Below are 26620 nucleotides of genomic sequence, written 5' to 3' on the forward strand. Positions count from 1 at the left end.
TTGGAATGGGGCGGGTCGTTGTAACGGCAGTATTTTACATGCGCACTGTGCGCAGTGGAAAATTATCTTACACACCCATAGAGATACGTCACACACTGTCAATGCATGCGATCATATTACAGGGAAGTTTAGAATAGTGTGTAAAAGTACATTTCTTCTGTAATATATATTTTCTAAACTTTCATATATTTTAGATTCATTGTGCATGCAGTGAAATATTCAAAACCTTTTTGGTAGATTCTTATGGCGTACTACAGCTCATGAAAATCAAAAATCCATATCTCAAAATATTAGAATGTTACTTCAAAATAAGGATTTTATAATACAGAAATGTCACACTTCCGAAAGGTTATGTTAATTTATGCACTACAGTACTGCTTCTGGAATACTTTTGAACAAACATCTTCATCAATGGGGCGTGGCATGAAGGTGGTCAGCTTGTGGTACTGCTGAGGTGTTATGGATTAATATGGAAGCCCAGGTTTACTTTGATAAAGGTCTTAAGCTCATGTGTGTGGCTGAGACTGTTGTCTCTCATCTCATCTTCCTCTTGACAACACAACAGAGATTCTCTGTCGGGTTCAGGTCAGGCCAGTTGGCTGGTCTGAGTGGTCTCATACTGTCTGTTTTGGACTACAATTACTGTATTGATGTCTTATCATCATGATGACGTACAGTATCATGATTAAACAGAACACTAGGCCTAGTGTTGCCACATCCTGGTTGTTAAGTCTTATAAGCACACATTGTAATGTTACCTGTGATTATTACCCTAACCTCGATGTCAACACCACACTGAATTAGTCATTAACAACGTTGAGGCGATATGACATGGACAGACCTCACAACCGGGACAGAGCCACTCCTTGGTTCATTTCTAGTGCAATCTGTGCTTTTTTTGTGGATCACTAGCATCCTTTAAAACTGGCCTGAAAAACCACTTACAGGCAGCAGCCGTTCGCAACTGGTAAAAAACAAACCTAGCCCAGCCCTACCCTCCCCTGCCCCTTCTTTGTATATACTTTGTTTGTTTAGACTTACTGTTTTCTTTTTGTTTTTTTGTTCTTTCTTTTTATCTTCCTTAAGGGGATTCCAGACGGTACGCGGTCACCGCCTGCTAGTAATTCATTTTCAATGAGAGGCGGGCGGCTATTTCGTCCGCGCAGCGAAGTTTAGAGGCGGCGAGGCGAGCGGGCGCAGTCCCGTGAAAATCCCCGCGAGCGTGCTCGTTTGTGCATGCGTACGCGGGCGGTGAGAGATGGATTGTGTTCATCTTTGTGAAATACCGCGCAGCGTTTACTCAAAGAGCGAGTGTGATAGTGTATCACCGCGGCGCGGTCCTCGCAGATCCAAGCGGGAGCCCCGGCGGCAACCGCTGTCCGTCTGTAGAGCGTCTTATATCTACTGCATAGTACTGTGTTCTATTCGTCTGTCATTCAATGTTATATGAGATACTTAAAGGGTTTCCTGTGGAAATAAGCTTAGTCTTTTCATGGATCTCCTTTTAGTAGACCTTGTACCAGTGAACTGTACAATACTTAAAAGTGCCAAAGTCAAATTTCTAAAACATTTTTGAAAATGGATGATCTCACCCCCGGCCCCACGGGACGTGTTGTGAGCATGTTGATACACTATTTTCAAAAAGCTGAAGAATAAAATAGAGCTTAAGATGGTTGATGCATGTTTTGTATTAACATAAATATGCAAGATGCCAAATAATTGTAGTGGAGTGTAATAATAATAATAATAATAATGGCTAAACTGTATTTGCCTTTGAGATGTAGTGGAGTAAAAGTATATGGTATTGAAAATGTGAATACAAGTATATCATAATTATAAGCAAATACAGTACCTGATTAAATGCACTGGGTTACTTTCACACAGACCATAAAATCACACCTGTGTGAAGTGGAGCTGTGTGTGTGTGTGTGTGTGTGTGTGTGTGTGTGTGTGTGTGTGTGTGTGTGTGTGTGTGTGTGTGTGGATCATGTGTACCGATTTTTGTGACATTTGAAGAAAATATGTAGGAAAAGGAGCAAAAAGTGTGTTTTGGAGAAAATTCAAGATGGCGGAAAATCTATCATGGCGCAAATGGGGAGATGCGTCATGACCCAAGGAATCCAGGGAAAAAATATTTTTAATTTTCCGACCTACGGTTCAAGAGTTACAGGCCAAAACGTAAAGTGGGGTGTTATGGCGCCACCATGCGGCCAAATGACACAATTTTTTTTAATTTAATCCTTGAAATCATTATGAACCTCCTCTCCAAGTCTTGAAACTCTAGCCCCTATGGTTTGCGAGAGACAAATAATTGAATGTGAGTTTTTGCGATTCCCATTATAAGTCAATGGGGAAAATTAATTCACTAATAAATTAATATCAATTAAACTATTGAACCTTTCTCTTAGCAAGTTACTAGCCGACTCCCGAGTAAGCCGGTCGATTTGACATATGGCGCGAGTGTGTGGTGGCAAAACTGTGGGACTAGTAGCGTGCCGAAGTTTAGGAAGTTCAGGCTACATACAGACACACAGACAGACACACAGACACACAGACAGACCCACACGGCCACGTATAGGGAGCCTGTGCTTCACACAGCTCCAAAAAGGCTTTCACAATTAGAACTTATTCAGTGGACGCCTCATGATAAATAATTGTGACTCTGGTGCCATCTACTGGATAATTTTAAGTACAACCTTATACCCTGCCTATATCTATTCTATACCAGTGAAAGGCCCGACTTCGGTCAAACTAGAAAGCCTTTTTGTTCCTGTTAGAATTTTATTTCTAGGTTTCATTAGTGTTTATTTGTCAGTTGTACGTCACATTGAACTGACAGTAGGCCAACTGATATCTTTGGAAAGGAAGCTTACAATGCAACCACCATACTTGGGTCAGAAAATCAACCTTTCAACCTGTCCTTCCCATTTAGGGTATGTCATTATAGTTGAAGACACATGTGTGGGACAGTCTCCATATAAAGTAAAACAGTGCACTACTTTAGGGGCGGCAGTGGCTCAGAGGTAGAGCGGTTGGATGTTCGATCCTGGCCTACCCCAGAGTTAGTGTCAGTGTTCTTGAGCAAGACTCTGAACCCCTAACTGCTACCGATGTGCAGGTTGGTGCCTTGCATGGTTTCCTCCACCATCGGTGTATGAACGTACTGTATGTGTGAATGGATGAATTTAACGCACAATCTATGTAAAGTGCTTTGGATAAAAAGCGTTATATAAATGCACCATTTACCATTTAGGAAAAAATCATAAAAAGAGAAACTGTGGGTTAACAAAAATGTCATATTTTGAATAAATAATGACAATTTCTTTATAGAAGGTTTGCTTGAATGATGGTTTACTGACATAATCGTTATTTTGTGAGCACTGGAGTTTCCCCAAACATCAAGGACTATTCTAATGAAGGATTTTAAAACAAATCATTAATGCTAATGTTTTATTTTTATTTAATTAATTTACTTTATCCATTCAACAACATCACACAACAGTATAGAAAGTATTGGCTTATTTATTGTAGAATAATTAAGTATGAACAATGTAAACATGTAAACTCAAATATACAGGTTGCTTTGAATTTCACTGGACTTGACATACTTGCAGAGGATTTCTGCACTGGGAGATGGATTGAGCTGCAAAAAGAGAAAAAGGGATGAGATTAGATACACAATTCATTCATGTTTACATCTGATTCATCCAAAATGGGGATGCCGACCTTTTTGGGTATTACTCAAGACGGTTCGTTTTTTTTTTCTCTTCATAATAATGAATTGTATTTTAATAGCGCTTTTCTAAGTACTCAAAGCGCTTTACAATGGTTCATTCTTTCATTCATTGGGAGGTGAAGCGGCGAACAGTCGACGCCAGCGTCCACACTTCCCACACCAATGGTTGCAAGCTGACACCAGGGTTCCTGCACCATTTTGAAAGTAAAATTTAAGACTTTTTAAGACCTTTTTAAGACCTCAACAAATGTAATTTAAGACCCAAATCGCCCTCCCGGGCCCTTCGCCCTACCTCACGCTCACCACGCTGACGGTGAAGATGACGGAGGTGCGCCGTCTCAGGCGACCTTGATCCACGTGAGACACTGCCGAGCGAGCTAAAGCAAGCGAGTAGCCATGTCGAGCGTTGAGAAGGTCGCATGAGCCGGCTCAGCGCTGTCCGAGTTATGTCACAATAGGGACAGAATAGTAAATAATTTCACCCCCGATTATCATTACGCTGGATAGACACCCAGGGCGAACGGCTGGGAGGGCGAACAGACCTGTATTTTAGAGCCCAATCTATTATATGGGTTGAAAACTTGGGGATCGGGTGCGTATTCGGACAGCAGGTGGGTCAGCAGACCACCGTGGCCTGTCACCATTATTCAGAATTGGAGATGCACAATATTGTCTTTTGAAACCATAAACCCAGCTTCTGCAGACAGTGAATTACAACTACAAGATGCTGTATTTACTGACTCATACATACAAGCAGTAAAATGTTGGGACTCCTACCACAGAAATGAAAAAATAAAATATTAAATACACAATAAAAAATATAATAAAGCCTATGATATACAGATCCAAATAGCCAAGTTAGGGACTTGTCTTAGAAGACATGCATGTATCACAGCTGAGAATGCCACCCCTCAATGTTAATCTCAGACAGTCTGAGATCACCAGAACACCAGAAATCTACTATGTTCAAAAAGTTCTGGGGGAGGACCCCCAGATACCCTGGCACTGGGCAGTGCATGTAATCATAGTGAGATATCCACTTAAGTAGTGAATATTAGTACATAATATGTACTAATATTATGCTTCAGTTATAAAATCAAATTCTTCCATATGCCCGCCCAAACTACCCCCCTAAAATCTCCTGAATTCTGACTGTCCAATGTTGGCAACCCTGGTCACTGAGTAAAATTATTATATTACTGAGTGAACGAGACTCAAGTCGGGAGAGGAGAGGGGATACGCAGTGTATTGATGAGCGTGTAGAACGTAAAATCGCTCGGTACAACAGCTGTTGTAAATCACAGATGATTGGTGGATTCTCCTCTTTGAAAACGGGCTGACTAATGACTTTATGACTGTCAGCTTCATTCTGTCTCACAGGCAGAAGGAACGGGACAATAGCCTTAGCATGTAGCTAGGCTAGTGAATTCTAGCCTGGCGGGGCCCGACGCTATGATCTGTGTTCATTCCTTCCACAGTATAACGTCTGGACTTCCGTTGATTGGCAGCGAGTATACCGATTATTCTGTGATTTGGGCCAATCGGTGACTGCTTCCGCACTATGCTTCCGCACAACAAACGTAGTCTTCCTGACAACAAGTGAAAAGATTTCCCTGATTGGTCCATGTGTAGACGGTGACGTAGATGCATGCTGCAGGCTGCAGCATTTTCAAAACAACAATGGCTGCCCTCGCGATGCAAAAAGTGTAACAGTTAACGCTCTAACCATAAAACAAGCAATAAGTGCAGTTATTTCAGAGTTGGAATCAATTACAACAATTAAAAAGCAACACGGAGGATGCGCTAGTGGAGTTTATCGGCCGAAAAGACGTGTTTGTTTGCCGTTCTTCCGACTGGCTGAGAGATGGTGATTGGTTAGAGGAGTCTGTCTGTCAAGGCAAGTACTCCCGCCCACTTTTCAAGCTGCCAATAGGCTAAAGGCCAGACGTTATACTGTGGAAGGAATGAGTGAATGAACGCAGTATGACGTCGGGCCCCGCCAGGCTAAGTGAATTCCTCATGGTTGAGGAAAATCAACAAACATCGATTATGTCACATCCCCGCATCAATGCAGAATCGCGCACGGCCGCATCGCGAATTGTCTTAATCTAAAACTTTTTAAGAAGTCCAGTCCACAGCCTACAAGCACAACCCCACTACACGCCAAGTGTGTTTACTTGTATGCTCTCATCTGCGCTCACTCACTGTGGCAGTGCACAGGGCAGTTGATGTGACGGGAGGCTAGAGAAAAGGAGCGCTTGTTTTGTTCAAAAACAAAACTACCCTCTTCTGCATCCACATACATCACCACAGTACTGACAAAGCGGGCGGAGCCGAGAACAACAAGCAAGCTCCTCTTCCCACTGACTGCTGCTCGCTTCAGCCTGTTTGCAGTCGTCTCTCATCGTCTAATATTAATACATCAAATAAACGAATCAAATGAATACGTAGGCCTACAAATGTTTATGGCTTAATTTCCCCATGAGCCTTAAAAACACCATCTTCAAATTTAATACCTACGGGTCAAATTTAAGACTTCTTAAGACCTTAAATTCACGATTTTTTATTTAAGACAATTTAAGACTTTTTAAGGACCCGCGGGAACACTGTGACACTGAACAGTGTTGCCAGATGGGAAATGTTGAATTATCGTACCGGAGGCTCAGAATTACCGTATTTGACATGAAACTATCGTACACAGCCAAAAAAGAGAAATCACCCGTGTAAAAAAGTAATTTCACCAAATAATATGTCTTTAGTGTAAGAAACAACCTTGTTTGAGACTCCTGTGTGACAAAAACGCATCAGATATGCTGCGTGGAGGCAGGAAACTTCCTGGAGCTTACACAAATAAAAGCCTGAAACTGGTCTGGAAAGACACAACAGGTGTTTTTAATGCTTTCAAGTACAGATCTAGGGTCAGATTGACTGATTTCCTGGCTTATTTTGAAATATCGTACATTTGGCCATTTTTGGAATTATTTATCGTACAGAGGGTCAAATTATCGTACAAATACGATAATTATCGTACATCTGGCAACACTGACACTGAACGACTCATTGGAGGCAATGTGGGGTTCAGTGTCTTATGGACAGGAGAAGCCGGGATTCGAACCGCCAAGCCACGGATCATTGGACGACTTGCTCTGCCTCCTGAGCCACAGCTCCTCATATATTTAGACCTATTCTTAACCACTAAACACGTGACCCACCGTGAGCTGCCATTTCTGGTGAATGTTTCCCACAATAACAGGGGCATTTGGGGTTCAAGTGGGAGGTCAGGTATGCACTGACCTGAACCTGCTAATTTAACTGTTTTTGGCATTTTAGTCCTTTAAATCTTGTTGTGTTTCGTTTTGTTTCTTTGCCCATTTGAATGTAGCACTTTGAGATTTGTTCAAATATAAAGTGTGTAAAATGTATTATTATTATTATTACCATTATAGAAATCTTAACCAACTGTTCTTGTACTAATATTTCAGCAGTTTATTGAGTACCCAATTAGCCAGTAGCTATGCCCCTCCCAAAAAGCTTTTGTCCAATGCTAGCTTAGAATAACTTCCTGCTAGCCAAGGTTTGCCTTGGCAAGCTGCCGGTTGCTAAGCTAGCATTGGACAAAAGCTTTTAGGGAAGGGGCATAGCTACTGGCTAATTGACCCTGGTTAAATATCTGAGAACACACATTGACATCCAAAATTACTGATGATCGTGCTGTCAAACGATGAAACTATATGGAATCTATGAGCAGGTTGTGGGGGTCCCTGCTTCATCTCTCTCTCAACTAAGGGCTCTATGAGCAGGTTGTGGGGGTCCCTGCTTCATCTCTCTCTCAACTAAGGGCTCCTTGGCCTGACGACGTAGGGTTTAAGTGAGCGCTCACCTTGACCACTTTGCTCAGGCTGCTCAGCAGAGGCTTGTAGGTCTCCATGGTGATGGAGTCTGGGGTGATGACGTCAGTGTAACACTGGTAGACCACGGCGGGAATGTGATGGATCTGACACTGGCTGAGGACTGAGAACACAACACAAACACACACATTTAATGTGATGGATCTGACACTGGCTGAGGACTGAGAGCACAGCACAAACACACACACACATTTAATGTGATGGATCTGACACTGGCTGAGGACTGAGACCACAGCACAAACACACACATTTAATGTGATGGATCTGACACTGGCTGAGGACTGAGACCACAGCACAAACACACACATTTAATGTGATGGATCTGACACTGGCTGAGGACTGAGACCACAGCACAAACACACACATTTAATGTGATGGATCTGACACTGGCTGAGGACTGAGAACACAACACAAACACACACATTTAATGTGATGGATCTGACACTGGCTGAGGACTGAGAGCACAGCACAAACACACACATTTAATGTGATGGATCTGACACTGGCTGAGGACTGAGACCACAGCACAAACACACACATTTAATGTGATGGATCTGACACTGGCTGAGGACTGAGACCACAGCACAAACACACACATTTAATGTGATGGATCTGACACTGGCTGAGGACTGAGAACACAACACAAACACACACATTTAATGTGATGGATCTGACACTGGCTGAGGACTGAGAGCACAGCACAAACACACACATTTAATGTGATGGATCTGACACTGGCTGAGGACTGAGAGCACAACACAAACACACACATTTAATGTGATGGATCTGACACTGGCTGAGGACTGAGAGCACAGCACAAACACACACATTTAATGTGATGGATCTGACACTGGCTGAGGACTGAGACCACAGCACACACACACACACACACACACACACACACACACACACACACACACACACACACACACACACACACACACACACACACACACACACACACACACACACACATTTAATGTGATGGATCTGACACTGGCTGAGGACTGAGACCACAGCACAAACACACACATTTAATGTGATGGATCTGACACTGGCTGAGGACTGAGAGCACAGCACAAACACACACATTTACTACAGTATATCAGTGCTTTGTGCACACTCATTTCATTTACTACAGCAGGGGTCTTCAACAGGAGTCCAGGACCCCTAGGGGGGCCTCAGAGTTACTACAGGGGGTCCTCCAAATCTTTGAGTAATAGAAACTTTTTTTCTCCTTTTTTTATATTAACCACTTGAACCACTAGCGTCCATATTCTGAAAACTTTAGCCAAAAATAGCAGATCTACAAGCTCACAATGCCTCGCGCTGCGTGTAGATCGGCTATTTTTGTAGCCGAAAAAATACACTGATGATTGTATTTGACAAAATACACTGATGATTGTGCTGTCAAACAATGAAACTATATGGAATCTATGAGGTTGTGGGGGTCCCTGCTTCATCTCTCTCTGAACTAAGGGGTCCTTGGCCTGAAAACGTTGAAGACCCCTGTACTACAGTATATCAGTGCTTTGTGCACTGCTCATTTCCCAATACGGAGGCAATGTAAAACACTTCACCACTTTCAACCCTGGTGTTCCCATTATTATTATATAGGCCAGTGAAATTACAATAAAATAAAACTCAAATTAAACCCATTTAGGCCTAGAATTATTGAATGCTTTATCCAGTTTTTATCACAGACCAGAAGACAGCCTTCTGGCCATGCTCCTGTGTTTAGACAGATATCACAGACCAGAAGACAGCCTTCTGGCCATGCTCCTGTGTTTAGACAGATATCTCGTGTTGTCTTTATAGACGGTTGCGTCCCCTCTCAAACGAGCACTTGCCCGGTCGGGCAACCTGAAAGCAAACTTCACCTGCCCCAAAGTTTTAGGCCCCTATTAGACGAAAACGCGGTTCACTGTAAACGTAATGGTTTATATTCGTTTGTGGGGGGTCATTTAGACGAAAATGGCGTCTTCGGGGGGTGAAACCGTAACAAAGTGAACCCCCCTCTGAAAGTGGAATAGGTAAAAACGCTTTGTATCTCCCGCTTTCATCTAAATACCGTAAACGCAGCAAACCACTGAAAATGATAAGATGTGGGACGTCCTAGGGCTGTCCCAGTGGTGTAAACTAAAGTAACTATTAAGTACATTTTTGCTAACGTTAGCCCTAATTTATACCGTAGCTATTTGAAAATAGCCGATCTACAAGCTCACAACAACGCGTCGCGGTGCTTGTGAAAATAGCCGATCTACAAGCTCACAGCGCGTCGCGGTGCGTTGTGATAATAGCCGATCTACAAGCTCACAACGCGTCGCGGTGCGTTGTGAAAATAGCCGACCTACAAGCTCACAAGTTGTGAAAATAGCAGACAACTGCAAAAATAGCCGACGCTGAAAATAGCGACAGTAGCCTATAATGTTTATCATGACTCGATCCAACATCTATAGCTCGTCGCCGTCTGTATGTACCCCCTCCATAAGCTGCAGTAAAGGCATTGACTCCAGTCCTCTGTGTTGAAACGAAACGTGAAGTGAACGCCTTTTTCTGTATCGTATCATAAGGAATAAATATAGTCCCGGAGTGTGTATGGTACATGTGTCTGTTCCGACCGTCTGGAACAAACTTTTTAAGCATTTTTAGTTAGCCAGCCAGCCAGTCTGTCTGCCTGTGCTGTGTGACGGCAGTGAGTTGTGTTGACTGACTGAGGAGTAGAGGCGGGATGTTCGCGAACGAATCGAGTCTTTTGAACGGCTCTTTGATATGAACGATGGGATCCGGTTTGCAGTATAGGGAGCCGTTCCTTTCTAATGAACAACAGTGGTGGGAAAGGTACAACAATGTAGAAATACTCTGCCACAAGTTGAAGTTTAGAATAAAAAATGTAGGCTACTTGAGTAAAAATATCAAAGTATTGGTATCAAAATGTAGTTAAAGTAGGCTCCTAATAGTAGCTAGAAAGTACTCATTATGCAAAATGTTCCATTTCACAATTTTTCCAATGAATAAAATGTAGGGAGAAAAAAACATTTGAAAATAGCAGATCTACAAGCTCACAGCTTGTAGATCGGCTATTTTCAAATGGCAGGTAGGCCTATGTAGGCTACCTATTATGTCCGAAATAAATGTATATAGGGTTAATGTATAAGTGATAATTATAATCAAAATCTACAAAGTAACTACAACTAGTGACTAGAATGAGCCAGTCTTTTGAACGGCTCTTTGAAAGGAACGGATCCCAGAGATTCGGCTCACTTCAAAGAGCCATAAATCCCATCTCTACTGAGGAGGACCAGAGAACGGAACTTGGGCAGTGCGGTCATGGCGACATGCGCCACCTAGCGACCTGGCATGCAAATTACCGCGTTTATGGACAAATTGCGTTTTCATCTAAAGACCACATAAAAAATGAAAACTAAACGGCTCTTAGCCGTTTATAGTGAAGCCTGTTTTCGTCTAATAGAGGCCTTAGTTACCTGCCAGGGGCAGGTGGGCAAGCCTTACTGTCAATGCCTGATGGCCTACCGTATCGCAGGTGGAAAGATGTGCATGTTTACATCGCGTAATAGAGTTCTAAACATTAACTATATTATATAATAATAATTCAGGGGTGCCGTAGATGAAAAGGTTATTTACAGGGGTGCCCAGAGTCAAAAAAAAGTTTGCAAACCCCTGCAGTGTCGGGAGCTTTTCCAATAAGGACATCGGAATTCGGAACAATTCTAGCGTTAAGCGGGTATGTAGTAGTGTGTGTTGACCTGCAGCAGGCAGTCCTGTGATGATGTTGGGCGGCTCCAGGGGGCGGCAGAGAGCCTGGCTCCGGGACGTGCTGGTCCTCAGGCAGCGCAGGAAGGGGGCGCTGCTGCTGCTGTACACAATGTCCGTCGTCTTGTAGTCCGACACGGGGCTGTCTGACAACACCGTGACACTCAGCCCTGCCTTCTGAAGACAGCCCAGCACCTACAACACACGGGACAGGTTTTGCACAATACTGTGTTTAGCTTTGCACATAAGATCTTTGTATTTACCTACTGTATTTTCTTTTTTTTTTTTTATTGTTTTTCCCTTTTTCCCCTGACTATATCTAGTGCATAGTACTGTGTTCTATCCATCATTCAATGTTATATGAGATACTTCAATGGTTTCCTATGGAAATAGGCTTAGTCTTTTCTAGGATCTCCTTTAAGTAGACCTTGTACCAGTGAACTGTACCGTCATGAAACTGTACCTTTTCCTATGCAAACTTCTAATGAAGTCTTCAATCAATCAATCAATCAATCAATCAAAGAGTTGACCAATTACGTATAGATTCTCCAATCTACCAATCCCAAACTGTAGTTTCAGTCTGTCAGACCTAGACAGGGAATTGTTATGGGGACCAAAATGGTTAAAATCCTTAAAGCTCCTTAAAGATCTATGTAAAAACCTTTACGTGAATAAAATGTTATGTTGTCCAATCTGTATGGTAGAGCATGTGAATACAATATAACTCATATAATAGGGGTGGTTGCATTTTGAGACATTTAGATTGTGTCAAAGGTCATGTCTCGCCTAGACACAGGATCTGGCCACTGATATCAATTCAATTTATCCCCTGAGCAAGCAGGTAGGCTCTGTGGTAAACATGTCAGCACTTGCACAGGAAACCAGGTTCAAATCCGGGGTAGAAGAGGAAAGTTACCCAAGTGCAGCTTTAAGGATCCAAACCCTGACATCATGTTGAATGGCTGCACAGCCAGTGTGTTTTGCACTGAAGAGATTTTCCTTTACCTTGTCAGTCCACTGGAACAGCTGGTCTTCTGGGACGTAGTTTGTGACTTGGCAGATGAGAACCTTCAACACAACACATTTCAACACAAACCTTACACGTTTTCTCTCCACAGAGTGAGCTAGAGGCTTGCACAACTCAATCTAGTTGCTTATTTGATTGGCCAAGGTTTCAGAATAATAAACAAAAGCTAAATCAAGTGCTTTATTTGTCATTTCTGACCACCAAAACCAAGTGTTTTGTGAATCCCACATGCCATGTCATGTGTGCTTTTTTTTCCCTTTTCTTATTTTTATTACATTTTCATCCCGCGATTTTAGTTATGTATCTAATGTAATCCTGGGCACTACTCTCCCTCTGCCAACCTGGGGAGAGCAACGGACTGACTTCATGCTTCCTTCTATGCATGAGGAGTCCAAGTTGCTTCTTTTCACCTGACAGGGGGGATTTTCTCCAGTTGGACGCAGTGTGTGGAAGGAACACGTTATTCCAACCAGTTCCTTTCCCTTCCATCAGGCGCCCCGGCTGGCCAGGGGGAGGCAGTATAGAGACCAGGATTACTGCATGTTTTTTGTGAGGGTACCTACCTACCCTAGGAGACACGGAGAGAACATGCACTCGAACCCGCAATGCGCCATCAGGCTATCAGTCTAAGTGCCGGTCCAGGCCCATGTGTGCTATTTTGAAATGTGGTTGTACATGATGCGTTATAAATAATGAGTGTCATTATGGCATTTTCCATATAGGGATGACCATACAAATTTAATTAAATCTGAATGGTTAATCAAAACTCTATCTAATCAATAAGGAAATGCACTATTGGCAATGGGCGAATGTCAGCTGTGGGACCCATACAAAATTACCAATACAACACATGTTCTGTTCTATAGCTTTATCTGTGGAATAAAGGGTATGCGTGTGACACCATCATCATCATACCCAGAAGTTATGCGGGAACGCCTACTTAGTGGCAAAAAACTACTTTCTATGATCCTAGGTTACTGAGGCTCGTCTCTGTACATTAGATGTACTGTACGTGTTTACCTTGCATACTGCAAGTCACTCTGGATAAACTAAATTGTACTACGGGTAGGGCTGTCACAATGCCATTTTACACGACGATCAATTGTCACTCAAATAATTGCAATTAAGGATTTAATTGTTTTTGTAGACATACTTGACAATTACATTTCTGTTTGGCTTCTAGGCAGATATGACACATAACAATAAATATACAAAGAAATTACGGACAAGACAGACATTTGACAACTTTATACTTAAAAAAAGAACATTGGTAGTGAAAATAGCTGATCTATTTCCATTATTTTTGAAAATGCTTGAAAATATAATAAAACCTTTCAACGATTATGTCAAAATATTTGCGATTATGTCAAATAATTTGCGATTAGACGATTATGTAACAACTGTGACAGGCTTAGCGACGGGGTCAACTCACTGAGGTGTTGTCCTTGTATCGATGAAACACGGCCGTCTTGCCCTCCTTCCACACTGACGTGTGTCCTGCCTCTTCCCACGCCACACTGTTCAAGACGTACGCCGACAGAAAATCTGTCGAGAAAAAGAAAAATACTCAAGTCAAGACTTGATTTATTTGGTGCGGGGGTCAGCAACCCGCGGCTCTAGAGCCGCATGCGGCTCTTTAGCGCCACTGTAGTGGCTCCCTGGAGCTTTTTCAAAAATGAAAATGGAAAAAGATGGGGGGGGGGAAAAAAGTGTATTTTTTTTATCGTCACTGTCGGGCAGAAACCATGTATCTCCAAGTTTCAAATGTATATGTTTTTTTTTTCTTTTTCCGCAAAGTAAAGCCCTGCTTCATCATACAAGACTGACGCACAAAAGTAGTGAAAACAGCACATCTACAAGCACACAACGCCTTGCGGTGCGAGGCCTTGTGTGATTGTAGATCGGCTGTTTTCACTAGTTTAGTTCATTTTTTATACAAAATACAAAATGAAGTTTTGGACATACAAGGTTTCCACCCGACAACGACGATATATAAGGCTTTTATAATTTTTTGCGGCTCCAGACAGATTTGTTTTGGGGTTTTTTGGTCCAATATGGCTCTTTCAACATTTTGGGTTGCCGACCCCTGATTTGGTACATAATCATACACAAAACAACACAGACGCAGGCAGAGAGATGCAGGCACTCGAACCGTGCCCGGTGCCGCTTGTCTTTAACGATTCATACATTTTAGTAGAGATGCTCCGATTGCGATTTGGGGCCGATACCGATATTCCCGATCACAGTGTCAAATCCATTAATTCTTCTATTTATCGTGTAGCAACTGTAGCAGCATTTATATATTTAATGATTCTTCTTACAAAACATTGACATTGTATATTAACTCATTGCATGCCAGGCCCGATAGTCCCGAGATTATTTCAATGTCTTTCCCTGCCAGGCCCGATAGTCCCGAGAATTTCCGCCATTTTGAAAACATTTTTTTTTTTTTTTTTCAAAAAACATTTTTTTTCAAAAAAATTTTTGACCCCAAAAAATTTAGTAGGCATGATAGAAATCGCGAAATTGCATGTTTAACCCCCATAGCAACCCCATCTATCAAACATGGCAGCCATCTTTGTTTACATTTTAGGAAAACATAATGGCTTCTATCTCATGAATGCCTGAACGGATTTCCATTCGGATTTTTTTGTTTGAAAGCTGTGAGCAATGTGGACACACGTGGTGCATTATCTAGGCATGGGTGTGCATGATCCGTGCACTATGAATTACATGGAAGTCTATGGAGACTGGAGGCATGGTAGAGTACGAAGGTATTGTTAAATGGCGGGGAATGTGTTAAGTATAAACATTAGGAGATTACAGGCTGAGGTCCTTCACTATCCATTTCAACTTGTAGGAGTTGAAGCTGAGGTTACGTTCAGTCCCACAGATAAATATTGTGAAAACAGCTGATCTATGGCCGATCGCGATCACTCACCGGTCAATCGGCACATCTCTAATTTTTAGGTATTAAATATGGCATGTAACTCTGACTGCATTTTACCCAATCTTAAATACTTCCACGTGCACAGCTGCTAGTAAAAAAGAACAACAACTTTCATATAAAACATCGTAGCTTCTATACAGCAGAGCAGCACCCGTGGAATGCAACATACAGGTGGAAAGCCTTCTGTCAAAATGACACCAGCGACCTTCATCATTTTAATAAACTATTGTTTTGAACATTTTTGGACATTTTTTTCAAAATGGGAGCAATTATGATGATTATGTCAAATAATTGTGATTATATCTAATAATTGCGATCAGGCGGTTACCGAATAATTCTCCCAGGCCTCCCAGTTGTGATGTTGCTTGTGTGCGTTGTGCGCAATAACAAAACAGAAGCAGTGGCAGATGTTATGTCTGTAGTCTCGCGTAGCCAGACAACTATTCCACAATCTCCGAATGCTATATAGAGTCTGGAACGGCAGCTCCCGAACGGCGAGTATCAGAAGTAGCCAGTGCTGCACTGAACTGTAGTCCCATTGGAAACATAACAGAAACACAATAGCTCAGACAAAGTCATTCGATCTGCCTACTCTTGTTATGGGTGTACAGTTTAAGAAAACGTTTGAAAACATCATGGAGGTAACACCAATAACACCAGAGAAAGACGTACCGGTAATAAAACCCCCAGAAATATTGAAAGGAGACTTAACACTTCCAGTAGGACATGTTATTGTTACTGCACCAAGGGAGCGGTTGCGTCACATCCGCTTTATCTCACACTCATCGTTTCTATTTCCGTTTGCCAGACTGTATGCCAGGAGCATTTGCCCAAATCGCGGAGGCAACAGTCTGGCCACGCGAGACTATTATGTCTGTAACCATGACGTAAACTAGCACAGAATACGCTCAAAACGTGGATCAAATGTGTTGTGTAGTGGTAGTGGATGTGAGTCACTTACTTGTAGCATTGTGTCCCACGGCTATGATGACGTTGGAACATGGGACAGTACCACTGTCCCCCGCTGAGATGCCTGGACCCCAGTTCAGCTGCACCTCTCTGATCAAACACACACAGACAGTCACACACACACAGACACACACACACACACACACACACACACACACACACACACACACACACACACACACATTAACATCTGATATACTGTACATACACACCACATTACCATCAAATATGCACACATTGAGATCTCTCTCTCACATATGCATATGCACGCACGCACACACGCACGCGCGCGCACACACACACACACACACACACACACACACACACACACACACACACACACACACACACACACACACACACACATTTTACTTTCCTAAAATGTATTATCCATTATGTGACATTCACACACTTTGAAGTTCTAGAATGTTTCGAAATGATCCCGGCAGACAGTAATTTCTAGAAGTGAATGTTGCTCATAATGACAATGCTGGCTTTTGATGTAAACAAAGACTTGACAAAGACAACTAGGAGGATAACCCAAGCTGTCTGCACAGCTGCAATGTTGAATGTATCACTGTTTAATACAATCATTTATAATAGGACTGTTCTGTTCATGAATGGGCTGTCATTCTGTCATGGGAGGGTATTGCCTCTAGATGGCAGATAGCATTTATTTTATAGCATCCAAGTTGCTTGTGGCTTTCTTGTGGTTATCATTTATTCATGACATGATGTTGATGTTATCTATGGTTATAGCCATGGTTTCCTATTGCAACTTTCTAAGCAAAATGATGCAGTCTATGCTTGGATTGGCACGAATCAGAGGAGTTTCTGAAGCCATAAGGAGTTTGACAAACACTGATTTAACTCAAAGTATGACTGAGCAACTTTCATTGCAGCAGGGAAATATATATTTGATCAGCATTATTTATGCCTTAATTGACTCAAACACTGCCTGGAGATGAGTTTTATCCACCACAGCCTTGAGCCTATGTGATTAAGATCATTATTGATTAGCTGATTGACACACAAATATAATAATAGTATTGACTATCATCACAGCTAGAGATGTGTAATATGTGCTAACAAGCTAACGTCCCAGACAGTGTGTGTCTGCGTGTGTGTTTGTTTAGATGTTTAGAAGCTACACATCATGAACACACACCTCTTCTCCTGCAGCTCCTGGTGAATGCGTTCATCTTCCTCATCTTCATAGGCCAGGTCATCATCATCGTAGTCCTCATCTTCATCCAAGGCTCGTGAGGAGGCTGTCACCACCTCGCCGAAGAACGTCGCCATCTTTCACCCTCCTGCTCTGAGAGTGGCTGCCTCTGGTTGCCTAGCAGCGGTGAGCGGAGCGGTGGTGCTGGTGAACAACGTCCCATAGCTCGGAGGGACAGACCGGCACACGGTCGATTTCCGGCAGACTTTGACAGGCATGGCTGGCGCTTTGCTGCAACCCATCGGTAGTGTGCGGTATTTTGTTTACTAAACTTAATTTGGCAGTGATTCCATTCCATTCCATTCCAAATTCAATTCAATTCAATTCAATTCAATTCAATTCAATTCAATTCAATTCAATTCAAATTTTTATTGGCTTTATTGGCAAGTCGCTACGAGTTGGACTAAAAGATGCATATACCAAACACATTTTCCAAAAGCAAAACTACGCCGCATCAAGGGGTTTATTAGGTAGGCCCTAAAAGTATGTCCTTGAACACAGGGGAATTAATTTGGGTTAAAACTGAATCCGGATTGATCTTTCCGGCCAAATTGTAGTCCTTTGAGGACTACAACATGACGCAGAGTGGTTTCCACTCCCGACCGGATCAAACCCTGAAAAGTGAAGGGATCCCAGACTACTTGGGTCCTAACTGGATGCCCATGTGGGTGCTCCCTGGATCCTTTAAAAAAACTATATTTAAAGGAGCTATAGTCAACTTTTTCATTGTAGGGCTGACACTTTCTTTACATCCTAGTCTATAGACTAGAATGTAAACAAAGTGTCCTTCTGACAATGGCAAAAATTATTATTTCATCATTATTTAACGCTTTTGTGGTAATTTTTGAATAGAAACACATATATGAAGCTTATCTTTTATTTTTATTTTGGCATCCGTTTTTCAAGAAAAAGTTGACTATAGCTCCTTTAACCGTTTCTGTAGTAGGCCTAGTAGACATAGTAGTAACTGTACAAATAGCCTACTTACAGAAACTGTTTAGAGGTCATGCTTAATTGAACATTTCCATTGAATCGATTTTAGTGAAATAATCAATTTTAGATTTTGCATGACCAGAATGATCATTTTAAGTCAAATCATTGATATACCTATGGCCACAGTTTCACGTATGTACAGGGCAGGAATTCCAGGGAGGCCATGAAGGCCATGGCCGTCGTTGCCCCTCAGTTTGGCCTTGTGCCCCTCAAAAAATGGCATGCCCTGAGGCCACAGTGGCCTCTACCACTTTCTCCTCTGTCTCTGTCTTGCCAACATGTAGACACCAGTGTCTCTTTCTTGTCATGTAGACACCAGTGTCTCTTTCTTGTCATGTAGACACCAATGCCTTTGTTGAGTCCACATTTTTAAACCAATCCAGTATCTTTGATTGGCGCAGGGCTGAGCATGGATCAGATTGTAAATACCAAATGTATTTATTTCACAGCAGACCAGCCTACATATTACATTTAAAATCATCCTTAACCCTGCAAGACCCGAATGAATTTCTACTGGCCAAAAGAAAATTACAAAAATCAGATGCTGTTGTAGGAGTCCTAATCACAGGAAAATGTAATGTTAAAAAATTAATAATGTTTTGTAAGGTTTTTTAGCCATAAATCATAAATCATGCTCTAATTTGCATTTTGGGGATATTTTTCACAATAATAACATATGTACATGTTCTAGACATTCTAATGATCACGAAAACATATATTACAGGCATTTTACTTATGTTTTAGTGAGGAATAGCTTCAGTTAAAAAGTGAGATTTTGTTCGTCCAGACGCTGTAATTTCAACTTCTCTGGGAGGTGTGAATGTCACTATGTGCACCGTCAGCCTCTGTGTGGGGTTATTTATATGCAAATATCGTGGCCAGTGGCATTGTAATACTAAACAATAGGATTTAATAGTGATGTTAATGTGAAAAAAAGAACAGGAAAACTAACTATAACATTTTTAAAAAAATGATTTAAAAAATGTTGCCAAAAAGCAATGCTGGGCCTTGCAGGGTTAACCCTTAAATTCAATTAATTATTTCAATGGACAAAAATCTTGTTTTATTTGATGGCCTTCCTGCCCTGGCATTTGGCCTTTGTGCCCTCAAACAATGGACAACATCAAAGGCCAAATGGCCTTGCCCCTAAAATGACGAAATTCCAGGCCTGCTTTTATGTAACAAGTGATCTTAATAAACAAGGTACACTGAGTAACACCTGAGTGTCAGTCAAACAGCCACTTAAACATGTGATCCCATTATTTACATCTTTTAGTGCCCCATTGGTATCCATGGTAACGGCAGAGGAATGCTCCCAACAGCCTATCATAGGGCGGAGCGTCCCTCCGCACGATGGGATGTAGTGTATGTTTGCACTTTGCAGACAACTAGTTTCCATTGTCACTATATCACATTGTACATCAGTTACACAGAGTTTGGTTACACGAACGGGGAGGTAAGTAAGAGATTCAATCTAAACGCCTGGATAATGTGTAGTTATAATTTATGAAGATTGTTATGGTCCTATGAATGGGTAATAAACATGCAGCACTGCAACTAATACTGTAGGCTACCAACAGTGACTCTCTACAGTTATAATAACCTACTATACCTATGTTTATGTTGACACAACCTATTATGCAGTTTATATTAATAATAATAACCGTTATGGTTATACTCTTCATGTTGACTTCCCCCCTCTTGCAGAGTCACAGCAGCTGACTTGAACTTTGAACACTGTAGGCTAGTAGTTGTTGATGTTGTGTACTAATCTTGTGTATAAAGTTTTGTGGTTATGGTTTTACATGCTATATACATACTGTAGAACCTGATCTTGGGGGCGTAATACAGTTTAGCCTATATAGTTTCCTTTTTTTCCCCTTACTTCATAATTACCAATTATTCAAGCGTTGAAGCGTTATATAACCTATAGTGGATATCAGCATTATATTAACTAACTAACTAATTAACTAATTCATTAATTAATGAATTAAGTAATTAAGTTAGTTTTCAAAACAACACATCATGCATTTCTGTGGTGCCTAATACACGCACGCACGCACGCACGCACGCACGCACGCACGCACGCACGCACGCACGCTTGATTTGTAGAAGTAAGCCATTTACCATGCAAGGGAGTGGGTTGTTGGCTGATTTACCACTGTTTCAGGGTTGTGGCACGAGGCGAAGCCGAGTGCCAAACAACCCTGAAACCCACAACCCTCGAATGGTAAATTGCTTTTCTACCACTTCTACCATATACATGAAAGAAAACCGTTATTTAGTTATACAACTGCAAAACAGCAAACAGTGGGCGGGGTCCATGAGCCAACTCAAGGTTGTTGACTGATTTACCACTGTTTTAAGCCAATCAGAATCCAGTATCTGAATATGTGACCACAAAAAGTGGTAGAATGCTCTTGTTTTCTGTTGTGCAAAATCTTAAGCTGATGTGTACTTGTTAGCGTTCAACTGTGTAAGTCATTAACTACTCTTATCTGTCATTACTGCTAGTGTAATTGCACTCCATATATCCCAGCATTCCTTTAGCATGTTGTTTGTCCAGTGAAGAGGGTCAACAGGCCAGTCACAGTTTTTACATAATCGCCTGATCACAATTATGTTGCATAATCATCATAAATCTCTTCCATGTTGAAAAGTATTCCTCCATTTTCAGACATTTTCAATGTTTGAAAACAGTTGGCAGGAGAAAGCAATGGCAGATCAAACGCTTACATTTATTGTTATTTCAGTTATTTGTAATTTCTGCCCTGTACACATATTATGAAATGTCATTTTCATACATGTTCAATACCAAAAACACAAGTAAACCGCTGATCGTAATCCTTTGTATGACAAATAATCGTCAAGTAAAAGTTTGTGATATTTATCGTTGTATGTTTCCAGCAACATGTTTGGCGTGATGATCTTGATATTCCGAGGTCCCGTAGCTTCGCGGTCCCAGTAGTCCGGTTAGGGTTTAGGTTTTAGGCTTAGGGTTAGCATTCACCAGGTTAGCATTCACCAGAGTCGACAGGTTAGAATTCACCAGCGTTGGCAGGTTAGCATTCACCAGTGTCGGCAGGTTAACATTCACCAGCATCGGCAGGTTAGCATACACCAGCGTCGGCAGGTTAGAATTCACCAGCATCGGCAGGTTTGCATTCACCAGTGTTGGCACTAGCCTCGGACTATACTGACTGAGACTTTGAAACAACAGGACCTCAGAATAGCGCTACGTGCCCGGCGTTCTGAGGTACTGCAGTAAGCGCTGTGAGGTCCACAGCTTCCTATCCAGTGTATTTATCGTTGCATGTTTCCAGCTACAGGTTTGGCGTGATGAGGTACTGCAGCACACGCTGTGAGGTTCACAGCCTCCTATCCAGTGTGTATTTATCGTTGTATGTTTCCAGCTACAGGTTTGGCGTGATGAGGTACTGCAGCACGCGCGGCGGCGTCCGCGGCCTGGACTTCCGCGACGTCCTGTTCTCGGGCTTCGCTCCAGACGGGGGGATGTTCATGCCAGAGAGCCTGCCCGCGCTCAGCCCCGACACCCTGCTGTCCTGGAGGGCGCTGTCCTACCCCCAGCTGGTGGTGGAGGTGGCCTCCCTCTTCATACCAACACACCTGGTGCCCAGAGAGGATCTGAGTGGTGAGATACGCCCGGGGCTTCCCCGACTATCCAGCTCCCAGAGACATAAGAGATACGTGTGGTGTCACCCAGACTTACACAAATACAGCATGTGTTAACCACTTAAAGGGCTAGTTCACCCAAAACAAAAAACATAATAAATACAAATAATAATCCCATTGATTACTTATAGTGCTGTGTTTTACCTGATACTTGGGTCTAAGACTCTAAAGAGTCTCCTCAGGTTATTGGCTTAGGAATGTGACAAAAAGGGGGCACGGTGGCGCAGTGGTTAGCGCTTCGCCTCACAGCTAGAAGGTCCTGGGTTCGATTCCCGCCGGGGGACGCTGTGGGTGCTGGCTGGGGGCGTGTTTCTCCCTCCGCGTCATCAGCGCCCACACCCTGGGTGGGGTCGGCGATAGGGCCTTTCTGTGTGGAGTTTGCATGTTCTCCCCGTGTCTCCTAGGGTTGATACCCTCACAAAAAAATGCAGTAATCCTGGTCTCAATAATGCCTCCCCCTGGCCAGCCGGGGCGCTTGATGGAGGGGAAAGGAACTGGTTGGAATAACGTGTTCCTTCCACGCGCTACGTCCATCCCGGGGAAAATCCCCCCTGTCAGGTAAAAAGAAACAACTTGGACTACTCATGCATTGAAGGAAGCATGAGGTCAGTCCGTTGTCTCCCCAGGCGCGGCAGAGGGAGAGCAGAGCCCAGGATTACATAGACAATTGGCACTGGGTGAAAAAGGGTTTAAAAAAAAAGAAAAATGAGGTGAGTAATTGATAGGGGGGAAAAAAAGTATTTTTTGAGGGTGAACTATCCCTTTTAGTATTATTTCAAACACTAGCCCTTACCCGTTCAAAGATATGAGCTCCAAAATGATGTGCAGTGTGTGGGTTATGGGATGTGCACTGTGCATACAGTATATGAGGGATGGAAAGTAACTTTAACTGGTGCTTGCATGATAATATGTAGGAGCATCAATGTAAGAAATACCCGTTTCGTTTAATGGCTAACCCACCCCCCCCCCCCCGCCCCGCCCGCCTGCCCGCCTGCACACACACACACACTCCCCCCCCCCCCCCCCGTGTGTGTGTGTGTGTGTGTGTGTGTGTGGGTTTGTGTGTGATTGTGCATGGCCTGAACAACAGCGCCCCTCCCTTAACATGTGTGGTCACAAAAGGTACTGTAGGCTAAATAGATATAGATACACCATAAAAATGCTATTATACAGCATACGATTTGTGAAAGTGACAAACGGGCTTCACAGTTATGTCAGGTGTGTTCATATGCTGATGGTGATGCGATTTCAGATCAATTGCTCCAGCCACCGAGGAGAAACACTGTTTCATACAGACAGACACTCACTCACTCAGACAGACATTCGCAAAATTATAGTATAGATGGCGAAAAATTGCCAAACAAGTAGATTGATATTTTACTTTCTTTTACTGTATGATTAAGATTTTTTTGTAATTTCTGGAAGATGTAAAACAAAGTATTTTGAAATTCTATTTAAATAAACTGTCACGTGTATTTCTTCACTTTGACTGAAATCGCTATTTAACCTAACCCTAACCCTAAAATAAAATAAATAAATAAACAGCTGGAACAGTTCCAATTCCCTTTCCCCTACAGCAGTGGTTCTCAACCTGTGGGTCGGGACCCAGGGGGGGTCCCCAAATTATTTTGGGGCGTCCCCAGATGATTAACTTAATGTGCAACATTGTTTTCTCGGCCAACAGTAAACAAACCAGCATAAAGTTTAAGTGTATAGATAGAGGGTATCTGCACATTTCTAAAGTGACAATTTAAGGACCTCTAAAATTACAAATTAAACATTGGTCAAATTGTCAAATATTAGAGGCAGAAATTGCGAAAATAGCAGATCTACATGCTCACAACGCCTCGCAACGCGTGTGTCTGAATGTCCTGCAACAGTGCCATGATGTCAACCCTTTCCCCTCCAGCTCTGGTATCCACAGCGCTGGAGGGCTTCAGGGTCCCAGGGGCGGTGAGCGTGCGCGAGCTGAAGGACGGTCTGAACGTCCTGGAGCTGTTCCACGGGAACACCTTCGCCTTCAAAGACCTGGCCATGAGCTGCACCGTGCACCTGCTCAACTACTTCCTGTCCAGAGAGAAGCGCACGGCCATCATCCTCGTGGGTAAGGAAGGTTCATCAGTGGTTGACGACCTTTTTTCATTAAAAAAATAACACCCGGTTTTATCCACGAGTTTCCAACGCCCCATAGTGCATTGCGCAGACGCTGTACCGAGCCAAAGATATTTAATTAATGAAGATCCTCATTGGATCCACTAGAGTGCGACATGGTACACAAAGCCTACAAATAGACTCCTGACGGCAAATCTCGCGCACGTCCTGTTTACTGGTGCTATAGATCCTGTGAGAGTGTGTTGCTGGGACACTGTGGGACAGCTAAAGAGCAATAATAAAGCTGATTTTCTCAGCTGTTGTGTGGCTGAAAAAAGCCACTTTAGTATGACAATTTTGTTAATATTATGTGGCTTGTGATGATCTGGTCCAATATTTAGTTCAGTGACCATAGCTTCTGAACTATTATTTTGCTCTGTGTTCACGTTAGCTCTCTCATTGTAAATGAATAGACTCCAAACATGCTTCCGCCTCCTAAAAAGGTATCCACCTACGTCACACACCGAGCTTCCGGCGCCGCAGCCGAGTGTGATTTACAAGCTCACAATGGGTTGCATCTGCGACGCGACGTGAGCTTGCATGTCTGCTGTTAAACCGGAAGTGTGGTGCAAACAGGTCCAAATAATCTCCAGTAAAATCCCGCGGAAACAGGTGGATATATATAAAGAGTTTATATCGCTCATTTTGTCATTTTCCCCTCAGTCTATGGGGAAAACACAGAACCGGCTGAGAAAATGAGCAATATAAACTCTCTATATAAACACGTTGCTTCGATTTTCTTCCACGCTTGAGAAGTAAACAGATGAGAGACCGCATAGGACCTTTACTTTTTGGATAGAATGTTCACAAAAGGTTAGAAGTGTTTGCGAACGGCGGATCCCCCCCCCCCCCCAGTCGGCCGATTCTGGTTGACACCAGTGAGGAACCTCATCTCGGAGCTGCAGAGCGGAGAAAGGGGTTCCGAAAGGAGCTAATTGGAACTATCCATATTTATCTGTATCGTATTTAATGAACGTCCACTCTGTGCAGGTACGTCTGGGGACACGGGTGGCGCTGCCATCCACGGGGTTAAAGGTGTCAGTGGGATGGACGTGGTGGTGGCGTTTCCTCGAGGACGCATCACCGCTGTTCAGGAGAAACAGATGACCACCTGTCTGGAGGACAACGTACATGTGTTTGCAGGTTAACAACACTATACAGTATATATCTATATATATATGTGTGTGTGTGTGTGTGTGTGTGTGTGTGTGTGTGTGTGTGTGAAAAAAACAAAAAATATTATTGAACTCTATGGCATGAGTAATCAATAGAAAAAAAGTCATTTTGGGGGTGAACTACTCCTTTAATAGACGAAAATTAAGTGAGCATTTGGTGAAAATGGCAGATGTACAAGATCACAACGCATCACATTACGATGCATTTGTGAGCTTGTGAGCTTTTGTAGAGCGTCCATTTTACGACAAAGAGATTTGGGGTAGAGGGAAAAAAGAAACGGAACAAGTATAGTCCCCCGGGAGACACCGGTCATTGAAGTATGGATAGGTTTGAATCGTTAAGTTCTTTATAGAACCCCTAGAGTAATGAAAGACCTTGATCTGAAAGGTTCTTTCTGGAACCAAACAAGAAATGACAAGGTGAAATCTCCGCTACTACTATGTGTCATCATTTTGACAACGGAGTGTCAGGAGGGTTAGCGGAGGTTAGGGTTAGAGTAAGGGTTGGGTTTGGGTGTCGAAAAGATGACACGTAGTAACAGCGAAGCACTCCCAATCACAAAAGTCATTATATATCAGGTCGCACTTACCAGCTAAAGGGGGGGGGGGGGGGGCGAGGTTCTCGTGTGACGTCACCCGACGCAGCCAATGAGGAGAAAGTAAGGATAAAAATGGTTATGGCCCTGTCAGAAACAGTTTCAGTTTCCCTGTCACCACCTTCATGTCTCCGTGTGCAGCGGACGGCAGCTCAGACGACATTGACGTTCCCATACGGAGGCTGTTCTCTGACCAGCAGCTGGTGAAGAGCCATGGCCTGATGAGCCTGAACTCTGTCAACTGGTCCAGAGTGATGATCCAACTGGCCCACTTCATCTACGCCTACCTGCACCTCAGCCCCGTGGAGCAGCAGCACCAGCAGCACCACCAGCAGCACCACCCACTGCCTCCTCTGGAGGTGGTGGTGCCCACCGGAGGGGCAGGCAACATCGCAGGTGAGCTCCATTCATCACCAGTGTTGC

General features: G+C 42.9%; 2 protein-coding genes across 2 annotated transcripts in view; one reads left to right on the top strand and one right to left on the bottom strand.

Annotated features, from left to right (window-relative positions):
- Nucleotides 1–3447: 3447 nt before the first annotated feature.
- On the bottom strand, nucleotides 3448–17675 carry psmg1 (proteasome (prosome, macropain) assembly chaperone 1). Its single transcript, XM_080749873.1, has 7 exons — nucleotides 17533–17675; nucleotides 16357–16454; nucleotides 13878–13990; nucleotides 12424–12486; nucleotides 11412–11613; nucleotides 7617–7747; nucleotides 3448–3643 (listed from the first exon to the last, which is right to left on the bottom strand). Exons 1-7 carry the CDS (start codon nucleotides 17664–17666, stop codon nucleotides 3566–3568), a joined length of 819 nt encoding a protein of 272 aa, XP_080605999.1. The 5' UTR covers nucleotides 17667–17675; the 3' UTR covers nucleotides 3448–3565.
- Nucleotides 17676–19937: 2262 nt separating this feature from the next.
- thnsl2 (threonine synthase-like 2) overlaps nucleotides 19938–26620 on the top strand; it is a 28859-nt gene continuing 22176 nt past the window's right edge. The window contains exons 1-5 of the mRNA XM_080748944.1: nucleotides 19938–20038; nucleotides 21996–22234; nucleotides 24185–24379; nucleotides 25417–25569; nucleotides 26339–26593. Of these exons, the coding sequence (XP_080605070.1) occupies nucleotides 19950–20038; nucleotides 21996–22234; nucleotides 24185–24379; nucleotides 25417–25569; nucleotides 26339–26593 (931 nt within the window). The 5' untranslated portion in view covers nucleotides 19938–19949. The remainder of the gene's footprint in view (nucleotides 20039–21995; nucleotides 22235–24184; nucleotides 24380–25416; nucleotides 25570–26338; nucleotides 26594–26620) is intronic.

Source organism: Nannobrachium achirus (assembly GCF_963921795.1).
Source record: "Nannobrachium achirus genome assembly, chromosome: 19".
Classification (NCBI taxonomy): Eukaryota; Metazoa; Chordata; class Actinopteri; order Myctophiformes; family Myctophidae; genus Nannobrachium; species Nannobrachium achirus.

Bases quoted from the DNA above. Each gene is read 5' to 3' on its own strand.
- psmg1 (XM_080749873.1), bottom strand. From the start codon at position 17,666: ATGGCGACGTTCTTCGGCGAGGTGGTGACAGCCTCCTCACGAGCCTTG. The intron at 16,455-17,532 runs GTGTGTGTTCAT...GTGTTTGATCAG, and splicing joins CAGGAGCTGCAGGAGAAGAG to AGAGGTGCAGCTGAACTGGG. The intron at 7,748-11,411 runs GTCAACACACAC...TTGTGTTCTCAG, and splicing joins CACAGGACTGCCTGCTGCAG to TCCTCAGCCAGTGTCAGATC.